This window comes from Myotis brandtii, unplaced genomic scaffold (genome assembly GCF_000412655.1).
Source record: "Myotis brandtii unplaced genomic scaffold, ASM41265v1 scaffold1663, whole genome shotgun sequence".
Lineage (NCBI taxonomy): Eukaryota > Metazoa > Chordata > Mammalia > Chiroptera > Vespertilionidae > Myotis > Myotis brandtii.
Window position 1 is genome coordinate 10,711 of NW_005356101.1, and position 18,902 is coordinate 29,612.

The following is an 18,902-nucleotide window of genomic DNA, read 5'->3' on the forward strand; positions in this document are numbered from 1 at the left end:
CCTGTGGGAGCACACTGACCACCAGAGGGCAGCTCCTGCATTGAGCATCTGCCCTCTGGTGGTCAGTGTGCATCATACTGACCAGTGATTCCCAGTTGCTCTGCTGTTAGGGTCAATTTGCATATTACCCTTTTATTATATAGGATAGAGGCCTGGTGCATGGGTGGGGGCTGGCTGGTTTGCCCTGAAGGGTGTCCCGGATCAGGGTGAGGGTCCCACTGGGGTGCCTGGCCAGCCTGGGTGAGTGGCTGATGGCTGTTTGCAGGCTGGCTAAGCCCCCCAGCGGAGACCCTCACCCCATGAGGGTGTGGCCATCCTGGGCGAGGGGCTGATGGCTGTTTGCAGGCTGGTCACCGCCCCCAGCCACCCAAGCTCCCAGTGGAGGCTGGTTGGAAGCAGGTATTTGGGATTTATTTATCTTCTATAATTGAAACTTTGTTGCCTTGAGTGGAGGCCACAGCCAGCCAGGGCAGGCAGGAAGCTTGGCTTCCTCCATCACCGGGGCAACCAAGCCTCCTGCTTACTCCAGCTCTGCGGCTGCCAGCCACCATCTTGGTTGGGTTAATTTGCATATAGTCGCTCTGATTGGCTGGTGGGCGTGGCTTGGGGCGTAGCGGAGGTGCAGTCAATTTGCATGTTTCTCTTTTATTAGATTAGATAGAGTAAACAAATGGAAGTTGAGAATTTAAAAATTATATAATTATAGTTGAACCCTAGATTTTCTTGATCAGTTCATTTTCTAACTTGAGTGGAATTTGCATTCAGAATAGCTGAGAGATATAGACTGAATTGGAGAGAAAAAACTCACCATATATGTCCTTTTATAGGTTGTTAGATATCTTAGCTGCAAGGAAAGATCCAAAGGGATTATCTGGAGATGTTTTGATAAATGGAGCACCTCAAACTGCCAATTTCAAATGCAACTCAGGTTATGTGGTACAAGTAAGTATTTGTGGATTTCCCTTTTAGATTTCTTCTGTCTGGACAAGTGCCTTGGTCAGGTCTCCTGGTCCCACTGCTCAGTGTGCTTCCCACTGCCTACACCAGGGGTCCTCAAACTTTTTAAACAGGGGGCCAGTTCACTGTCCCTCAGATCGTTGGAAGGCTGGACTATAGTTTTAAAAAAAACTATGAACAAATTCCTATGCACACTGCACATATCTTATTTTGAAGTAAAAAAACAAAACGGGAACAAATACAATATTTGTATTTGCATGTGGCCCACGGGCCGTAGTTTGAGGACCCTTGGCCTACACAATATGAGCATAGAACCAACTTTCTTTATGCCAGCTATTTGTAATCTCCCATAAGCTATAAAATAATGTTAAATGAAAAGGTAAGGAGAATCTAGAATATGACTCCTATAAGTTCAACCATATCAATTCTAGTTGTCATATTCCCAAAAGACTCTACCGTTTTACTTTTTTTCCTACCTTCCCCTCTCTCCCTGTCCTAACTTAGAAATATATTTTGTCAAAGCCTTCTATAAAGCAGTCTGGAAATGTCTGCTAGTAGTAATCATAATTACCTCTGTTCTATTTGGGTGTGCAGAAAGGGAATGAGAATTATTCCATCAGGGTTGCAGCTATCTGAATATGGAGTTATTGGTATAATTTGTGTAATTACAAGTTTATCATTGGCTAGAACTTTCCCTCAGGTATGTTATTCTTGTGGATTAAGTTGTATAGGGTGTCCCAAAATTTACGCAAGATTTGCAATTGAATTGAATTGAAAATCTTGCGTGAATTTTGGGACACCCTATATATACTGAAGACTGGTGGTACTAGAAAAGACCTGATATGTCTTGTTTTGCCTTCAGGATGATGTTGTGATGGGAACTCTGACAGTGAGAGAAAATTTACAGTTCTCAGCAGCTCTTCGCCTTCCATCAACTATGAAGAATCATGAAAAAAATGAACGGATAAACATGGTCATTCAAGAGTTAGGTCTGGCTAAAGTGGCAGATTCCAAGGTAATGAGGACACAACTGATGGGGTCATTGCCAGCAAGTAGGACCCTCCCCTGTGTGGGTAGTGTTACTCTTATTCAGAAGTTTTCTATAATGTGTGTGGTTAAAAGTGGCTGCTTTCTGTAATGATGAGAAAAGTGACTAGTTACATAATATGAAGGTGGATATTAATCAGGAAAAGGAAATTTAAAAATGATTGAATCCTGGAGGAAAGTATGGTCCTGTGGGCTGGTAGGTAAAAGTGTTCTTGCAAAGACTACATGTCCCCTCCCTGTGATGACAGTGCTTGCTCCTCCCCCACACTAACTGTGTAAGTCCTGTCTCATTCAGCGTCTGTTCACTAACTTTCATTGTTTTGTTTTCTTTTCCCTCTTTGTTTTTTTTGTTTTTTTTTTAAGCTATTCTTCCTCTCTTCCTCCAGGAACTTTGTTCTGTTGCTTTGAAGGTATATTTCTAGAATTCATAAATGACTAAAATCCCAGGGTTCTTGCTCTATATGTTTCACTTTGCTGTAATTTGGCTCCCAAAATTATTTTCAGTCAAATTAGTGTTTATTTCTAATTGGTGTAGCAGCCAACTTATTTTCCTAAAGCCTTTCTTAGGACACATTATCTCCCATCCCTCCCCCCTCTCCTCCTCTCTCCCTTCCTTCTGCCAGGGTTACTTACACACTGTCATGTGCTGGGCTCCCTTGGGTTTTATAGGTAACAGTTGTGGGCAAGAGAGACAGAAGTAGCTCCCTGTGTGGGTTGTGCAGAATCAGGAAGGAGGAATGAGATGAGGGAGGGAATGATTTACATACAGTTGAGTAAACATGGAAGACTGGTTGGAAGACATCAATGCTTTGGGTGAAGATGAGCTTTTCAGGCTGTCATGGCTCTAGTTCAGCCCCCCTGCGCTATCCCTTACTGAGAGGTCATGCATGAAGGTGGGGTATTCTGCTGGCTGCTGCTTCATCTGATGCTTTCAGTCTTCCAAAAGTGTATTTTGGAAGAATAAGTCTGAGCTGCTACCATGTACCACTTATTTTTGTTTTATGAGTGATTGGGTTCACTTTTTTGGGGCTCTTTCTTTCCAGTAAGGTGCTTTCCTGCCTTTACCGTTAGGCCATCGTCACCTGAGTTCCTTGCCTGGATTTCTAGGCAAAATAAGTTGAAGGCAGTTGTTCTCTCCCTTAGAATAAATTTATCAAATTGACTGAAATAATACATAAAAATGTTTCAATTTTTATGAAATTTTAAACACAACAGAAATATAGAGAGAATAGTCTGATTGCTATAGTTACGACATGATTGCAGTGTAATTAATATACTGGATTTCCCAGTTGTTAACATCCTTTTTCAGGAATGGGTTTAGTTTTTTATTTCTGAAATATTTTAAAGACAGTTATAAATGTCACATTTCACCCCTGAGTTCTTATTATGCTTAATTTATTTACTTATTTATTTTTAATCCTCACCCAAGGACATTCTTAGAGAGAGAGAAGGAGGGAAGGAGGGAGGGAGGGGGAAAGAGAGAGAGAGAGAGAGAGAGAGAGAGAGAGAGAGAAAGCAACATCAATGTGAGAGAAAACATTGATTGGTTGCCTTCAGTACGTGCCCTGACTGGATTAAAATTTGCATTGCTTTGGTGCACAGGACTGTGCTCCAACCAGCTGAGCCACTCTGGCCAGGCTATGCATCTTTTTAAAAAGGACATTTGCCTATGTTACTGCAATACCATTATCAACTAACATAATTAAAATCTTAATATCAACTATGTAGATCCCATATTTTTCCAGTTATTTTAAAATGTATTTTATAGCTCAATTTTTAATAGGATATAATCAAAGGCATGAGTAGCATGTGATTATTATCTCTTTGGAGACTTTTACTATAAGAGTTGTTTCCCACCTCCTGCCTCACCTAACCCTTCCTGCTTCTCCACCACACACAGTGACACTGACTGGTTGAAAAGATTGCGCCAATCACCTGTAGAATATTCTGCCTCTGAATTTGTCTGAAAGAATGAGTCAGGAATTATGTGGTGTGTTAGAGTATAGATAGGGTCAATTTGGGAGGCCTTATGGTGATTTCAGAGGTGTTAATGTGGATGATAGAAAGTGACCATCCACATTAGCTGCCAAGGCCTAGTTTTTTAGTCCACTGGAGGACTTTTTTTGGTGGGGGAGAAAGGGAGGGGTGTAAGGAGACTAATATATTATAGATGCTGTCACCTATTCATCTCCTATCTTTATAATCCTTTGTGGATTGTGCTTTCACTGTGTCAGGGCCATGGCTTTAAATTCTAACTTCTGATCTTAAAACTAAATATTGGACTTGAAAAGGAACATATAGAACTGTTGAAAGCATGGGTTTCATATCTGGCTTAGCCAGGAACCTGCTTTGACCTGAGCCTCAGTTTACTTGTCTAATTAAACAGAAACCTACCTCTTCTCCAAGATACTCATTTACTTGCAGTTCAGAATATATGAGGACGCGAGACAAAGTGCCTCTTAAAGGGTTGGCACATGTTAGCAGCTTAAAAACAATAATGCCTGTGGTTGTTTTTGTTAATAATGATAACATTTGTGTGTTAGGTTGGAACTCAGTTTACTCGTGGTGTGTCTGGAGGAGAAAGAAAAAGGACTAGTATTGGAATGGAGCTTATTACCAATCCATCCATCTTGTTCCTGGATGAGCCCACAACTGGCCTAGACTCAAGCACAGCTAATGCTGTCCTTTTGCTCCTGAAGAGGTAAGCGCTATGGGAACATTGTTCTTACATTCATCCAATATCTGATGCCCTGCTATGTATCAGGTATTAATCTTGGTGCAGGGGATTCAGCAATGAGCACAACAAAAGAACATTTCTCCCCTCTTTGTTGGAGGGGAACAGTCAATTAGCAAATATAAGTGTTTCAAGAAAAATGAAGCAGGGTAAGAATATAGGGAAGGCTGATATGGCGGAGGAAGGAGATGCCATATTACATAGCAGGATGGTCAGGGAAGACCTCACTGATGTACCATGTGAGCTGTGAGTGAGATCTGGAGATCTGAGGAAGAGAGTTCTCATTGGCGGGAACAGCCAGTGGCCCTGAGGCAAGCAGTGGCCTTGACTAGGATGTTTGACTAGGATGGAAGGGGTGAGGTGGTAAGAAGTGTGTGGATTCTAGATTTATTTTCAAGATAGAACCAACAGGATTGGCTCATGAAGTGGACATGGGGTGTGATTATTGAGAATGACATAAGATTGATTTACTGACCTGATCCTTTTTGAGACAGAACAAACTTGTACACACTGCTAGCATATAGTAGGTACTCAGAAAATGCTCCAATTGAAATGATTCTATATAATAAAAGGGTAATATGCAAATTGACCCTAATGGCAGAATGACCAGAATGACCACTCAACCAGTTACTATGAGGTGCACTGACCACCTCTCGGTCCCTTCCCCTGGCCTGCAGGCTCCCATCGCCCGATGGCGAATGGGGAACCAGGGGTGGGTAGTGGCAGGGGGTGGGTGGCGCCAGGCTAAGGCTCCCACCTTGCTGGTCACCCCACACACAGAGGGCGACCCATGGTGGGGGCGGGGCCAGTAAGCGGGCAGGAATGGCCAACCTTTCGGTCCCTCCTCCCCGCCAGTATGCTCCGATTTCCCAATGGCAAACAGGGAACTGGGGGTGGGGGTGGGGGGGTCGGGCCGGCTTCTGGCAGCCGGGGAAGATGGCCCTGATCTCAGGCCAGACCTAGGGACTATACCCATGCATGAATTTCGTGTGCCAGGCCTCTAGTTCTATTAATAAAATACTTTTACTTATGATAGTTTTTGAATAGTACTTTTGGCCTTTGTTTCTTTGACACATAAGTAATAAATCCTGTGTAAAGGTTGTTTAGCAGTGTTTTGGCCATGGGCCAACAAATCCCAGCCCTGCCCCTTATCAAGTGTGACACCTTGGGCCAGTTGCTTAACCCTCTAGACTTTATCTGTAAAAGGAAGTTTATAAGACTATTGGTACTATCAGTACTGCCTTATTGTCTCATAACAATATTGTGAAAGTTCAGATGAGGTTATCTATAAATATTTAAAAAGGTATAGTAAGTATTCAGTAATGTTAATTTTACTATTAGGACAGAAGAATGAACACCAATTTCTATAGAAACAAGGACATACAACCATTGTTTTAATATTTAGTCCATAATAAGCTGTCATACTGGAACATACTTACAAGTTACCTGGGTGCTTGTTAAAAATATGGATTCCATAGATCCAATAGGTCTGGGAAGACTGTCCAGGAATCTGTAGTTTTAATGCTCTAGTGGATTCTAGATCATTCATGGGACACACTTTAAGAAACTTTAGTCTTGAGTGAAGGTGGGGCTTCGGTTGTGGACTCTGAGTGGACCCTGCCTGGGTGGCCGCAGTAGTTCTAGGGGGAGACCCCGAGCCCTGAGCATATCTTCCCTACTGAGGAACTAGGGCTGCACCAGGGCCCTACAGAAAGCACTGGAGTTAGGAGCAGTGAGGAGCCTGAGGAAAAGCCGGAAGAAACCAGGACTGGCCCAGCTGGCTACTCCTACCAGCCCCTAAACCAAGATCCTGAACCACAGGAGGTGGAGCTGGCACCAGCAGGGGATAGAGAAGATGTAGTTGCTGATATCCAGGATCAGATACAGGCCCTGGGGCTTTATTTGCCGGACCCATCATTAGAAAGTAAGGGAGATGAGGGAGCTACAGCACTGAGCGACCACAGCTCTAGTCCCATGAACCCAGAACATGTAGAGCTGGTGAAATGGAGGATGGCTGGATTAACCCTGCCTGCACCAGGAGCAACTGCCTGGGATGGGGAGATACAGACGCCCAGGAGAAGACATGGAACAGAAGACCCTCCAAGCCCGGCAGCATCCCCTTCCTGGAAGTGACCACCTGGGATGCTGTCTAGACCCTGCAGTCCAGACTGGAACCAGCACAGGACTGAACACATCCCTGGTTCCATCCTCCCCATCTGCCTTTCCACATCAAGGCAAATCAGACTTGTCAGAGACCCACTTTACTCCGTTCTGTACATATGGGGACATCGGTGCAAGCCCAACCCACTGTAGCATGTATCGCTCTGGAGAATAAAGCACCCTATGTACATAGCCAAAAAAAAAAAAAAACAACAAAAAGAAAAGAAAAAAAGGAAACTTTAGTCTTTCATAACAGGGTTGAATATAGATCCCTTAACTATCAGAGAGATAATATGAGATATGATGTTAGTAAGAGAAAATCAAGTTGAACCAGGAAGAAATTAGCTAAAGGTAGGAATAACTTTTTTTTTGATTCAGATGTTGAATGACTCATTATTTTCTCACTTTTACCTTAGGATGTCTAAACATGGACGAACCATCATCTTCTCCATTCATCAGCCTCGTTATTCCATTTTCAAGTTGTTTGATAGCCTCACCTTATTGGCCTCAGGAAAAATGATGTTCCATGGGCCTGCTCAGGAGGCCTTGGGATACTTTGCATCATCAGCTGGGGTCACCTTTTCATGCAGTGAGATCCTTCCTTAATAGAATCCTGAAAGAGAGCGGAGAGGTGGTCAGAGTGCTGCTTGATGATTGAGTAGAGATAACATGGTTTCCACCACTCCAGACCATTTTGGTCAGTTTGGTGCTAGAATTTGTCTTCATTTTGCACTGCTGGCTTATCATTTAGGTCTCTTTTTTGTCCTGTTTGAATATGCATGCATACTTTGTGTATGTGTAGGACTACTTCTACTGAGCCTACACTGTTCTGCTTACCAGCTCTAGTGCCCCTTTCCTAACAGTTCAATATGTTAGCCTCATAGTCAGTTATTAGTCTAACTGAACATTTTTGAAAAGGCCTAATACCGCCCTTTCCCCCCAAATCATTTGTCTTCTTAACTATATATATAATAGATCAAGCTGTATCATTTTCCCCCCGCATGGGATGTTGGTCTGCCTTTATGAGGATTTATGGAGATGCTGCTTAATTTTGTAGTAACATTTGATTGAAGATTTAGTCCTTGAGTGGATATGAGTGACTTACCAGTCAATAGAATGACTACTTCTGAGTCTTACTTTAATGGACCAATATTTCTGACAGTTCTGGGTTGCCTGGTTCTATTTCAGATGACAAGGTATAATTATTATTATTATTTTATTTTTAAAAAAATATTTTTATTGATTTCAGAGAGGAAGGGAGAGGGGGAGAGAGAGATAGAAACATCAATGATGAGAGAGAATCATTGATTGGCTGCCCCACAACTGGGGGTCGAGCCTGCAACCCAGGCCTATGCCCTGACCAGGAATCAAACCATGACCTCCTGGTTCATATGTCGATGCTCAACCACTGAGCAATGCTGGGCAGGCTATAATTACTTTTTTATGACTCATGCAATCTGCTTCATTTTAGAGATATTTGATATTATTGTAGATGATGCTCTATGACCCTAACTATAGTTTTAAATATTCCCTAGCTATCTTTTAAAAATTGTTCTTGTATAATCTCTGTTACTTAAAATCAAGGATACTTGCTTTGGGGATTGTAGGGGAGATGAATCTAAGAGAAGACTATAGGCCAAGTGGAGCTCAGAAGAACAGGCACAAGAAGTGAAGGTAAAGCGTTCAGGTGTGCCATGCTGGGCACGTCCTCTTGACAGTGCTGCTCTGGTGATTTGTTCTCTTTGCTGGAACTATAGCAGCATAGGGGGTAATAATTTGGACCTGAATTCAGTAGGTGGAGAAGCAGTCATTGCTAAAGTGGGTACTGGCATTGAGGTAGTCACTAGCTGATCCCAGAGAGCAGAACATACTCTTGGCTTCTCCCAAGCACAATCCTGCCGTGCCTTAGTTGCCGTTGCATGTTGCCTTGTTTTAAGGAGCATTAGTCCAAGTTGCAGTTTTTTTTTTAACATATATATTGTTTTTCTTGTTTGCCTGGGTTGCCTTCTTCTGTAGGTCACCACTGTGAGCCCTATAATAACCCTGCAGACTTCTTCCTGGATGTCATTAATGGAGACTCCTCTGCTGTGGTATTAAACAGAGAGGTCGAAGATGGTGAAGGTATGTGAATCTGTCAAGAGTCACAGATTATTGCCTAATTGAACTGCTTGAAGTTCAGCAGTATGGCAGCTCATTGAAATGTAGTTTTGTGAATTTATATAACATATAAATTTAATGATGCTCTCTGATACCAGTTGTCTTAATCCATTTGAGCTGTTGTAACAAGAATACCACAGGCCAGGTGGCTTAAACAATAGTCATTTATTTCTCACAGTTCAGGTGCTAAGAGATTGTTGTCTGTTGGGGCCCCAGGGCCTGGTTAATAGCTGGACTACCGTCTCCTTGCCTGGTGGAAGTGGAGAGGGGACTCTTTTAAAAGGGCACTAATCTCATTCAGGAGGGCTCCACCCTCATGACGTAACCACTCCTCAAAGTCCCCACCTTCAAATAACATCACATTTGGAATAGAGTTTCAGCATATAAATTTTGGGGGAACACATGTATTCAGTCTTTAGCATCAGTCAACACAGATTTTGTTGCCCATGAGTGCTGTGATATGATAGTGTCAGTTCTAAGGGGAGTTTTCATAAAAAATAAGCTCATTTTTAATACATTGTTTTGAAAGAAGAAACTTAGCTACTTATGCATTTGCACATAGTAGAAAGCAAGGACCAGGTTTTATATTAAGAAATATAGCTCTCTGTGGTAAGATTTTTATTTTAAAACAATCAGAATACAAATATTATAGTTATCAGTGGGTTTGCTCTATCTATAAGTTTATGAAAGTAGTCTGGCAATTAACTGTTTTTCTAATGTGTAAAGCAGTGACAGGTCTAATAATTTTTATATTTAAACTTATAATTAAGGTGTTAGGGAAAAATCCAAGAAATGGATTCCAGAAAAATGGGCTAAATCAGTTATTTTGTTAATGTTTCTCCCTGTCCATTTTTATTCCAAGTCAAGGAGACTGAAGAGCCTTCCAAGAGAGATAAGCCACTCATAGAAAAACTAGCTGAGTTTTATGTCAACTCCGCCTTCTTCAGAGAAACGAAAGTTGAGTTAGATCAACTCTCAGGGGGTCAGAAACAGAAGAAGAAGAGCGTAGCCTTCAAGGAGATCACCTATGCCACCTCCTTCTGTCATCAACTCAGATGGATTTCCAAGCGCTCCTTCAAAAACTTACTGGGTAATCCCCAGGCCTCCATAGCTCAGGTAACCTAGACAGATTCTTCTAATTATGCTGTGAAATACTCATGTGGGGAATTAGATTCTGATATAGTCTATTGCAGATTATACTTTTCTTCTGCCCCACACTTCCACCTTGCTCCATAATAGTCAATAGAATAAACAAAGCACAGTTAAGTTTTTAACTGTGGATAACTTTTTTTTAGTGTGTTTTTTTTTTGACTACCTAATTCAGATATTTTGTTGATATAGACAAGCTATAAGAGGTCATCTTTGTAACCCCCCTCCTCCCCCCCCCCCCAGCCCCACAAAATGGTGAAGTAAAGGAATTGTTTAGCCACATTTGTGGTTTCCTGGTAGCTGCACACATTCATTTCCTGATTTAGTCAACAAGTTTTTATCGATCATGTGCAGCATTTGGGAGCTTGTACACAGTATTGAGCAAAATGGGTAAAAATAAAATCCCTGTGCTCCTGGAGCATACTTTCTTTTGAGGAGAGACAGCTGTTAAACTCATACAGAAATAAAATATATAGCATGGCAGAGGGAAGAGTGGGCCATGGAGGAAGTCTAAGCAGGTAAGTGGAGAAAGGAAGAGAAGGAAAGGAGAGGGGGAAGGAGAGAGAGGGGAGAGGGGTTGGTTTGCATTTTAAATCAGGTGATCAGGGAAGCCTTCACCTGGATGTCAGTGAGTGCACCTGAGTGTGGGAGGGGCCACCGCTGTCTGAGAGGAGAGCCTGTGTGCAAACGCTGCTCATTATTTTTATTTATATATATATTTCAATCCTCACCTGAGGTCTAGAGGGTCTATAGAGAGAGAAAGAGAGAGAGAGAGAGAGAGAGAGAGAGAGAGAGAGATGAGAGAGAAACATTGATAGGTTGCCTCCGGATGTGTCAACCAGGAATGGAAACAGCCACCTGAGTATGTGCCCTAACTGGGAATCGAACCACCAACCCTTCACTTCACAGGACAACACTTCAACCAACTGAGCCACACTGGCCAAAGCCAAATGCTGTTCCTTATCACTCACCTGCATTTAGGGATTCTATTCTAGGAGAGCACTAGACACCTAAATTGTTTTGCAATGAATGCAAAGGTAGTAAGCAAACTTGACTTCCGCTAAATAAGGCTATTCATTGTCAGATTAAATTTCTCTTTATTAAGATGAAATAATGTTCTTTTCGTCTTTGGGCTGGTGCTGTTGATAGTTGTTGATTATTACTCCTTTATGGTTTTTGTTATTCTTAAATCCACTGTCATATAAAACCCTAGAATTTCTAGTTTTTCTCTAAGAAAATGATTTTAGATAACTATTTCTGTTAATTTTATTACCCATTATGGAATTTCTGTTGACTGCCTACAGATGACACATAGCTGGCTGTTATGAACCATTATTGACTATTTACCACATGCATCATAATTTTCCTACTTCAGTACTGTTGCCCTTTAAGTATTAATACCGAGAGCCTCGGTCCCTCTCTGAGATGTACTGCTAATTGCTCCAGGCATTTTTGTTCTTGCGCACTTCTGTCAGAACATGAGCACTTTTGTGTACTATCAACCAAGTGTAAATGTCTACTCTTTTAGAGTGGATTTGATGTCATTTGGAAACAAGTCTGGTGAATCAGGTCAACCTGATTACTCAATGGTCAACAGTGAGACGCTGTAATGGAGTTCATTCTTTAGTGTGATTTACGCATCATATTTTTTTTTTACTTGGAAAACAACTTCAATTTCTCTTGCCTCTAAAAGTGTTTTTAAGGTGTCTTGTCCAAGTCATATATATGGCAGCTCTGGGCAGGGTGTGATTGGAGTGTGGAGCTATTTCTGCTACACCACGATTCCGCATCTTCTGGTGCTGGGCTCCCTTCAGCTGCAGACCCCAGGCCTAGTACCTCCAGGTCACAGGCTCAGCCTATTTGCCTCCTCAGTGAACTCAGTTCCACAAAAGAAATTCTAACAATGTTCAGAGCCCTGGCAATAATAGAATAATAGAATAAGCATAGAACCTTGCATCTCTGAGCATCTGACTGGAGGGGAGGTACAGCCCTTGTTCAGACAGCTTTTGTTCAGATTTGTGAATACTGGAATATTAGCTTAGGGCAGGAGTAGGCAAACTTTTTTATAAGGATGAAATACTGAATGTTTTAGGCTTTGCAGGCCATGTGGTCTTTGTGTCATGAAGTCAACTGCCATTTTAGGGAGAAAGCAGCCATAATAATTCATAAACAAGTGAGAATGGCTGTGCTCCAATTAAACTATTCGTAGATATTGAGATTTGAATTTTCTATAAACTTTATGTGTCAAAAATATTTTTCTCTCTTTAACAATTAAAAAAATGGTAAAGCTCTAGCTGGTTTCGCTGAGCAGATAGAGCATCTGCCTGTGTACTAAAGGGTCCTGGGTTCGATTCCAGTCAAGAGCTTGGGTTTCAGGCTCAATCCCCAGTGGGGGGCGTGCAGGAGGAACCCAATCAATGATTCTCTCTCATTGATGTTTCTATCTTTCCCCTCTCCCTTCCTCTCTGAAATCAATCTATAATAATAAAAGCATAATATGCTAACCTTCCCAACAAAGCCAGGGCTGCGAGGGCCGAGGCAGCCACCGTGGCTGCCAGGCTGAGCCCCTTGCACAAATTTCGTGCATAGGGCCTCTAGTAAAAATATATTTTTTAAAAATGGCAAAAACTGCTGTCATCTCATGGACTGAACAGAAATTAGCTCTCTGACCCCTAGTTTTGGGTTTTAAACTTGCATGTATGTCATTTGCTTCTCTAAGTGTTTGAACATGTAGCTATAAAAATGTTTTATGGCCTCCTGCTGATAAATCTTATAACAGTTTTGCAGCTGTACTTAGGTTTGAACTAGTCATTTAAACTATTCAGACTTTGCCTCTGATAATACATTCAACCAGAGGTTGTATTTGGAAGATCTTGGACTGAATAAATTGTCTGTATAAGAAGATTTAATATTCATTTAATATGCCAAGTTTTTTCTGATCAAACCGATTTGAAAAACATTACCATATCTCTTGGAGATTCATTATTTCTATAAGCATATTAAATATTTGACTTTGGATTAGTTTTGGCCATAAACATCCCTCAGAGCTTACCTTGAGAAATGTTGGTAAATACATTTGAACAAAGATGGAATCACACATGTGGGGGATTTATTTTTCTATACAAAATAGAGGCCAGATACACAGATACGCAGACAGGGTCTTTGTGTGTTTCATAGTGCAACATGTTTACTCTGTTTTCTTTTTCTTAACTCAAGAATGAATCATGTAGATGCTTTAAAATTATATTAAATATAAAAGATAGAAAACATCCTAATGATAATATTGATCATCTGTTAGTATAAAATATCAAGTTTGAATGCAAAAGAAACAAAGCATGTGGAGTGGCCAGTTTAAAAGTCAGAATATTCTTAAAGTAGCACTGTGTGAAACTATAGACTTGTATGCATGCTCATGCATACGTGTTGGTGATGTCATCATCACCTCTTTCGGAAGCGTGATCTGTTGACATGAAGTACAGTATTTTCTGAGGGTAATTAAAATATGCCAGGGTTGCCGAAACCAGTTTGGCTCAGTGGATAGAGCGTCGGCCTGCGGACTGAAGGGTCCCGGGTTCGATTCCGGTCAAGGGCATGTACCTGGGTTGCGAGCACATCCCCAGTGGGAGATGTGCAGGAAGCAGCTGATCGATGTTTCTCTCTCATCGATGTTTCTAACTCTCTATCTCTCTCCCTTCCTCTCTGTAAAAAATCAATAAAATATATTTAAAAAAATATGACAGGGTAAAATAGTTTAGTCAAATTTCTTATTAGCAATGGAATTTTTAAAGGCCATCTCTAACCATATTCTTTCTAGACTGTGGTCTTCACAAATCAGCCTTCACAGATCCTGGTCCTGTTCTCCAACTTGGTTTGCTCCACACCTAGAGTGTGCTTGGCAAGTTACTTCAAGTCTGATAGCATTGCACAGATGTAGGACTGAGGTGTTTTTGTTTTGTTTTGTTTGTTTTTTACTTGGAAGGTTTCAAGATACCTACTGGGATATGTTCTTTTGATGACTTTCTTATCTTTTATATTTAATATAATTTTAAAGCACAATAAGTAGAATATCCTCAAGTAAATTATATTATAAAAAACCCTTTACCCTTTGCTTATAGAAGTGTCCTTATGAGACATTTTTTTCAGTCTTAAGAACAGCAGTGATGTTTATCCAGTCTTCTTAGGACTCATCAAAGGGACTAAGAGAAGGTAGAAAGAGTGGGAAAGAATCAGCAGCTGAGTTCTACACTGCGAGCTGTGGGCCCTAAGGGCTGTGGTTGCTGGAGAAGCAGTGACCAGAGAATGGGTAATGGAAGCACTCGGTGCCCTCAGAGAAAGCTGGCTGAGGGCCTTGTTGACAGTGACAATGCATTTTTCCATGCAGGATGGAGACTCCCCTGGGTAGGAAAGGCGGTTCCCCACTTACCCCTACTTCCTAATGGAGCAAAATCCCATTGTTAGAAATGTTGCTATGTGTGCTTTAAAGGTTATATTTGCTTTTAATGTTAAGAATAAAGATATCCTGTTTTCACTTAAACCTCTTGAAATATTATAAAACAATGAATGTTCTCTAGTACAAAAGTTGAGAGTTCAGGCCAGAACTCTTAGCCACTTGAATTTTATTTTCCTTCCCGAACCATTTGCTAGATGCTTGCGCTGTTCTCTGGTCTCTGTGGCATTCCCAGGCCCAGCAGCTTGAACTGGCCCCTGAACTGGCAGTGCCTGGAAGCCCCCAGAGGAATCTAGCTTTTCCAATAGCCTACTTCCTTCTCTTTCAGTCTCCCCAACAACAGATATTATTTTTATTTTAGTTTAGAAGGCTGTCTAATAACATCTACTGTTTTATATTTTCCCAAGGATTTTGGTCAAGCCATTTAAAGTGTCTATCTCAATGGAGTGAGTTGCTTATGTAGCCATATACATTTGTAATAATAAATGGTGTGCTAAGTTTTTTACCTTTAATTGAAACTCTTTTCTCATTTTGGAAAGGTAATCGTAACAATTATCCTGGGACTGGTCATAGGTGCCATTTTCTATGATCTAAAAAATGACCCTACAGGAATCCAAAACAGGTAAGTACATCCGGATCTTGGTTTTAGAAAGTGCTATTACTTATTCCAAGGTAATGAAACTCCATTACGAATTTGCTTTTCAGACAAATACAAGATGAACTGACAAATAGATTAAGTCAGTGAATTGAAAGTTGTGTGGAGGCTTAATTTTCCTCTCTATATAGTGGTAAAATATACAGAACATAAAGTTTACCCTCTTGTCCAGCTTTAGGCGTGCAATTCAGTGACATTCATTTCATTCACATTGTTGTGCAATCACCACCAACCAACTCCAGAACATTTTTTCCACATTCCCAAAGTGAATCTCTGCACTCATTGAACAATTCCGTACCACCCCCCTTTTCAGCCTTGGGAACCACCATTTTACTTTCTGTCTCTGAATTTGACGATTGTAGGTATCTCATATAAGTGTGTCATACAGTATTTGTCCTTGGTGATTGGCTTATTTCCCTTGGCATAATATCTTCAAGGTTAATCCATGCTGTAGCCTATGTCACAATTTCTTCCTTTTAAAGGCTGAATAATATACCTTTGTAATATTTTGTTTACTTGTTTTATTCACCACATTTTGTTTATTCATTTATCTGTCCATGGAGACATGGACTGTTTCTACCTTTTGGCTGTTGTGAATAATTTTACTATGAACATGGGTGTATAAGTAAATATCTGTTTGAGTCTCTGCTTTCAGTTCTTTTGGATATATACCCAGAAGTGGAGTTATTAGGTCATTTCATAATTCTATTAATTTTTTTGAGGAACTGCCATACTCTTTTCTGTAGCAGCTGCACTATTTTGAATTTCTACCAGCAGTGCACAAGTGTTTCAATTTCTCCCCAACCAGGTCTACACTTGTTATTTTTGTGTGTGTGTGTGTGTGTGTGTGTGTGTGTGTGTGTGTGTATTTTATTTTGTTGTTGTTGTTGTTTATTTTTGTCATTTCCCCTCCTCCCCCATTATAATAGCCACCCTAATTGGTTGAATTGATATCTCGTTGTGGTTTTGATTTGCATTTCCTTAGTGATTAGTGATGCTGAGCATCTTTTCATGTGGTTATTGGCCTTTTATATGTCTTCTTTGGGAAAATGCTTACTCAAGCCATTTGCCGATTTTTTAATTGGATGTTTTTATTGTTGAGCTGTAAGAGTTCTTTATATATCTGGCTACTAACCCTTCCTGGATATAAATTTGTAAATATATTCTCCCATTCTGTTGGTTATCTGTTGATAGTGTCCTTTAATACATACAGTTTTAAATTTTCTCTTAGTCCAGTTTATCTGTGGGGAGCCGCTATAGGGTTAAGCCTCGGACTGACCTGTTGGCAAAGTCACAAGTCCCAGCTTAGAGGGCACAGTCCTCTTAAGCATAATTAGGCTTGACCTTATGACCTCCCTAGATCTTACCTGGGAAGCTAATGGGCTGAGGGAAGTGCAGCAAGAACAAAAACAAGTGAAACTCACAAGAACAGTGTAAACAAGTAAAACTCACAAGAACAGTGTAACTTTGGTAACCACTACCTTGTTTACCTCTGACTATAAAAATAAAGGCTCAGTTTGCCTCGGGATCTTTCTCTGTGGCCTCAGCCCGGCACAGGAAGATCCACGGAGACTAAAGAGAAAACATTCTTTGACGACTCCGTCCACACCTTTGGGAACCCCTGGACCGCTGGGGCTGGACCCCGGCATTTATCTATTTTTTAGTTTTGCTGTCTGAGTTAATGTCCATTCTATTTTTTTTATTTGTTTGATGTAATATGGAGTACTACGAGAAAAGAATTAGAATACATTAAAATACTTAACAAAAAGTATTTATAATAAAATAAATTCTCATAATTTAGAGGGATTTTCACTACCTACTAGTTCAGAATCATTGTGAACATTATTGTACTACTATTAGATGTAAGACTAAACAAATTGATCTGAATTATTGTCAGGTCCCATGTTCCTGAAATTAGCTTTTACTTTTTAAATTGGTTTTTACTTGGATATTAGGCTCTTCATGTGTGTGGTTGTGGTACATGCTTAGCACTTACTCAGTTTACCTTTCTGAGTTCCAGTCACATTGTGCCCTTAAAAATATTGTTTCATGATAAGACTTTGCAATGGGCTCATGACATGTGTGAGTAGAGGTGTTCAGCGAGTTGCAGACAGCAGAGTCCCCTGTGCTTTGGGGGTCGAGAGCTGCCTTGTGTCAGGCACTGTGCTCCCTGCTTTCTACCCATGGTCTCAGGTCACCTTCCTGCCCAGAGGGGTGGGTGGTATTATCCCCATTTTGCTATTGTCGCAAGTTTCAGTGGCTTTAGTAGAATGTATGCTGATGTCTAGAAAAGGGTGAGTGTTTATGCAAGAAAGAAAAAGCATAAAAATTTCTCACTCAAATAAAAAAATATATTTCCTGGACGGAATCAGATAGTGTCATTCTACAATGAGATTATTATGGCAGCTCCTCTTCAGAGCCATGCCATTGTTTTCTCTACCCTTTCCTGAGGGCTGTGCTCTTACCTGCAGTTTCCAAACTGGCTTGTAGTTAATGGCTTGTGCCTTTACAGATGCCATATTTTAACGGATCACAGGATCGGGGTCTCTGCACCTTTTGTGTTGTGCAGTGGGAAGCATTTGGAAAAAAGCATTTGGATACCTGTCCTTAACTGTAATTTAAAGAGGCACTGCAATTCTAGCCATGGACGATCTTAGAAGAAGAATCCAGATAAATAAAGGAGAGCTTTAGCTGTTTCTGGAGAAATAGAACATTGGATTTATTTTAATTGACTTAAGTTTGCTATCAGATTTTCATCAGTTGAAATTTCTCTGGAGGCCAATGCTTTGCTTCTCTTCTTTGGGAATGAATTATCCCAGGGAGAGGCTCTGTCTGTTTTTACTCTAATCTGTACAATGGACAGGCAGTTTTGTTTTTAAATTTTAAACTTTATTTACTGTACTTTTAAACAATCACCATTAAATGCTGACCTCTTAATGTCCAAAGTTGAAAAGTGAAGGGGCTGTTAGGAAGTGATGTTATACATTAAGCAATTATGGTTTGTCTACATTTTTAGTGGCACAACAAAACTAGGGACTGAAGTAAAACTCAGTTGCAATTGTTGGAAAAACCCTTCAGGACTGAACTGAAGTCATGGTTGCTATCAGCAATCTCCCCTTGACTACTACCTTTATTAATCAGGAGAAAGAGCAGCAGGATAGAATCAATTATTGGCACATGCCAATCTAGATAGTGGGTTGCAGGGCCAACTGGAAGCTGGAAATCTGGCTGGTGGCTGCCGCTCTTTCAGGATCTGGGGTGGGAAAACGGGCTGGAAAAGTCTAGAGGCAGAGTGTCTAGGGAGGGGAAGTGGCCGCAGTACCTGAGGCCAACTTCCAAGAGGCTAGTGGCGCTGTTGGGATCATGCCGTGGCACTGGTCTGTCGGTGCCTGGCCTGTTCTCCAGAGATTGGACATGCAGGACTACTGAGGGAATGGCTGCCACCGGGCGGTGGGCTGCCGGGAAGAGTCTGTCAGCTGAGTGGTGCTCCCACTGTGGGAGCGCAGCGACCACCAAGGAGTAGCTCCTGCATTGAGTGTCTGCCCCCTGGTGGTCAGTGCACATAATAGCGACTGGTCATTCTGGTCATTTGGTTG

General features: G+C 41.1%; 1 protein-coding gene across 1 annotated transcript in view; it reads left to right on the forward strand.

Moving 5' to 3' along the window:
- The window catches only part of LOC102245195 (ATP-binding cassette sub-family G member 2), a gene marked incomplete at its 5' end in the record, with an annotated part of 29,483 nt that overhangs the window by 848 nt on the left and 9,733 nt on the right, over positions 1–18,902 (forward strand). The window contains 7 exons of the mRNA XM_014536846.1: positions 828–942; positions 1,820–1,972; positions 4,548–4,705; positions 7,315–7,457; positions 8,906–9,019; positions 9,918–10,171; positions 15,191–15,273. Of these exons, the coding sequence (XP_014392332.1) occupies positions 828–942; positions 1,820–1,972; positions 4,548–4,705; positions 7,315–7,457; positions 8,906–9,019; positions 9,918–10,171; positions 15,191–15,273 (1,020 nt within the window). The remainder of the gene's footprint in view (positions 1–827; positions 943–1,819; positions 1,973–4,547; positions 4,706–7,314; positions 7,458–8,905; positions 9,020–9,917; positions 10,172–15,190; positions 15,274–18,902) is intronic.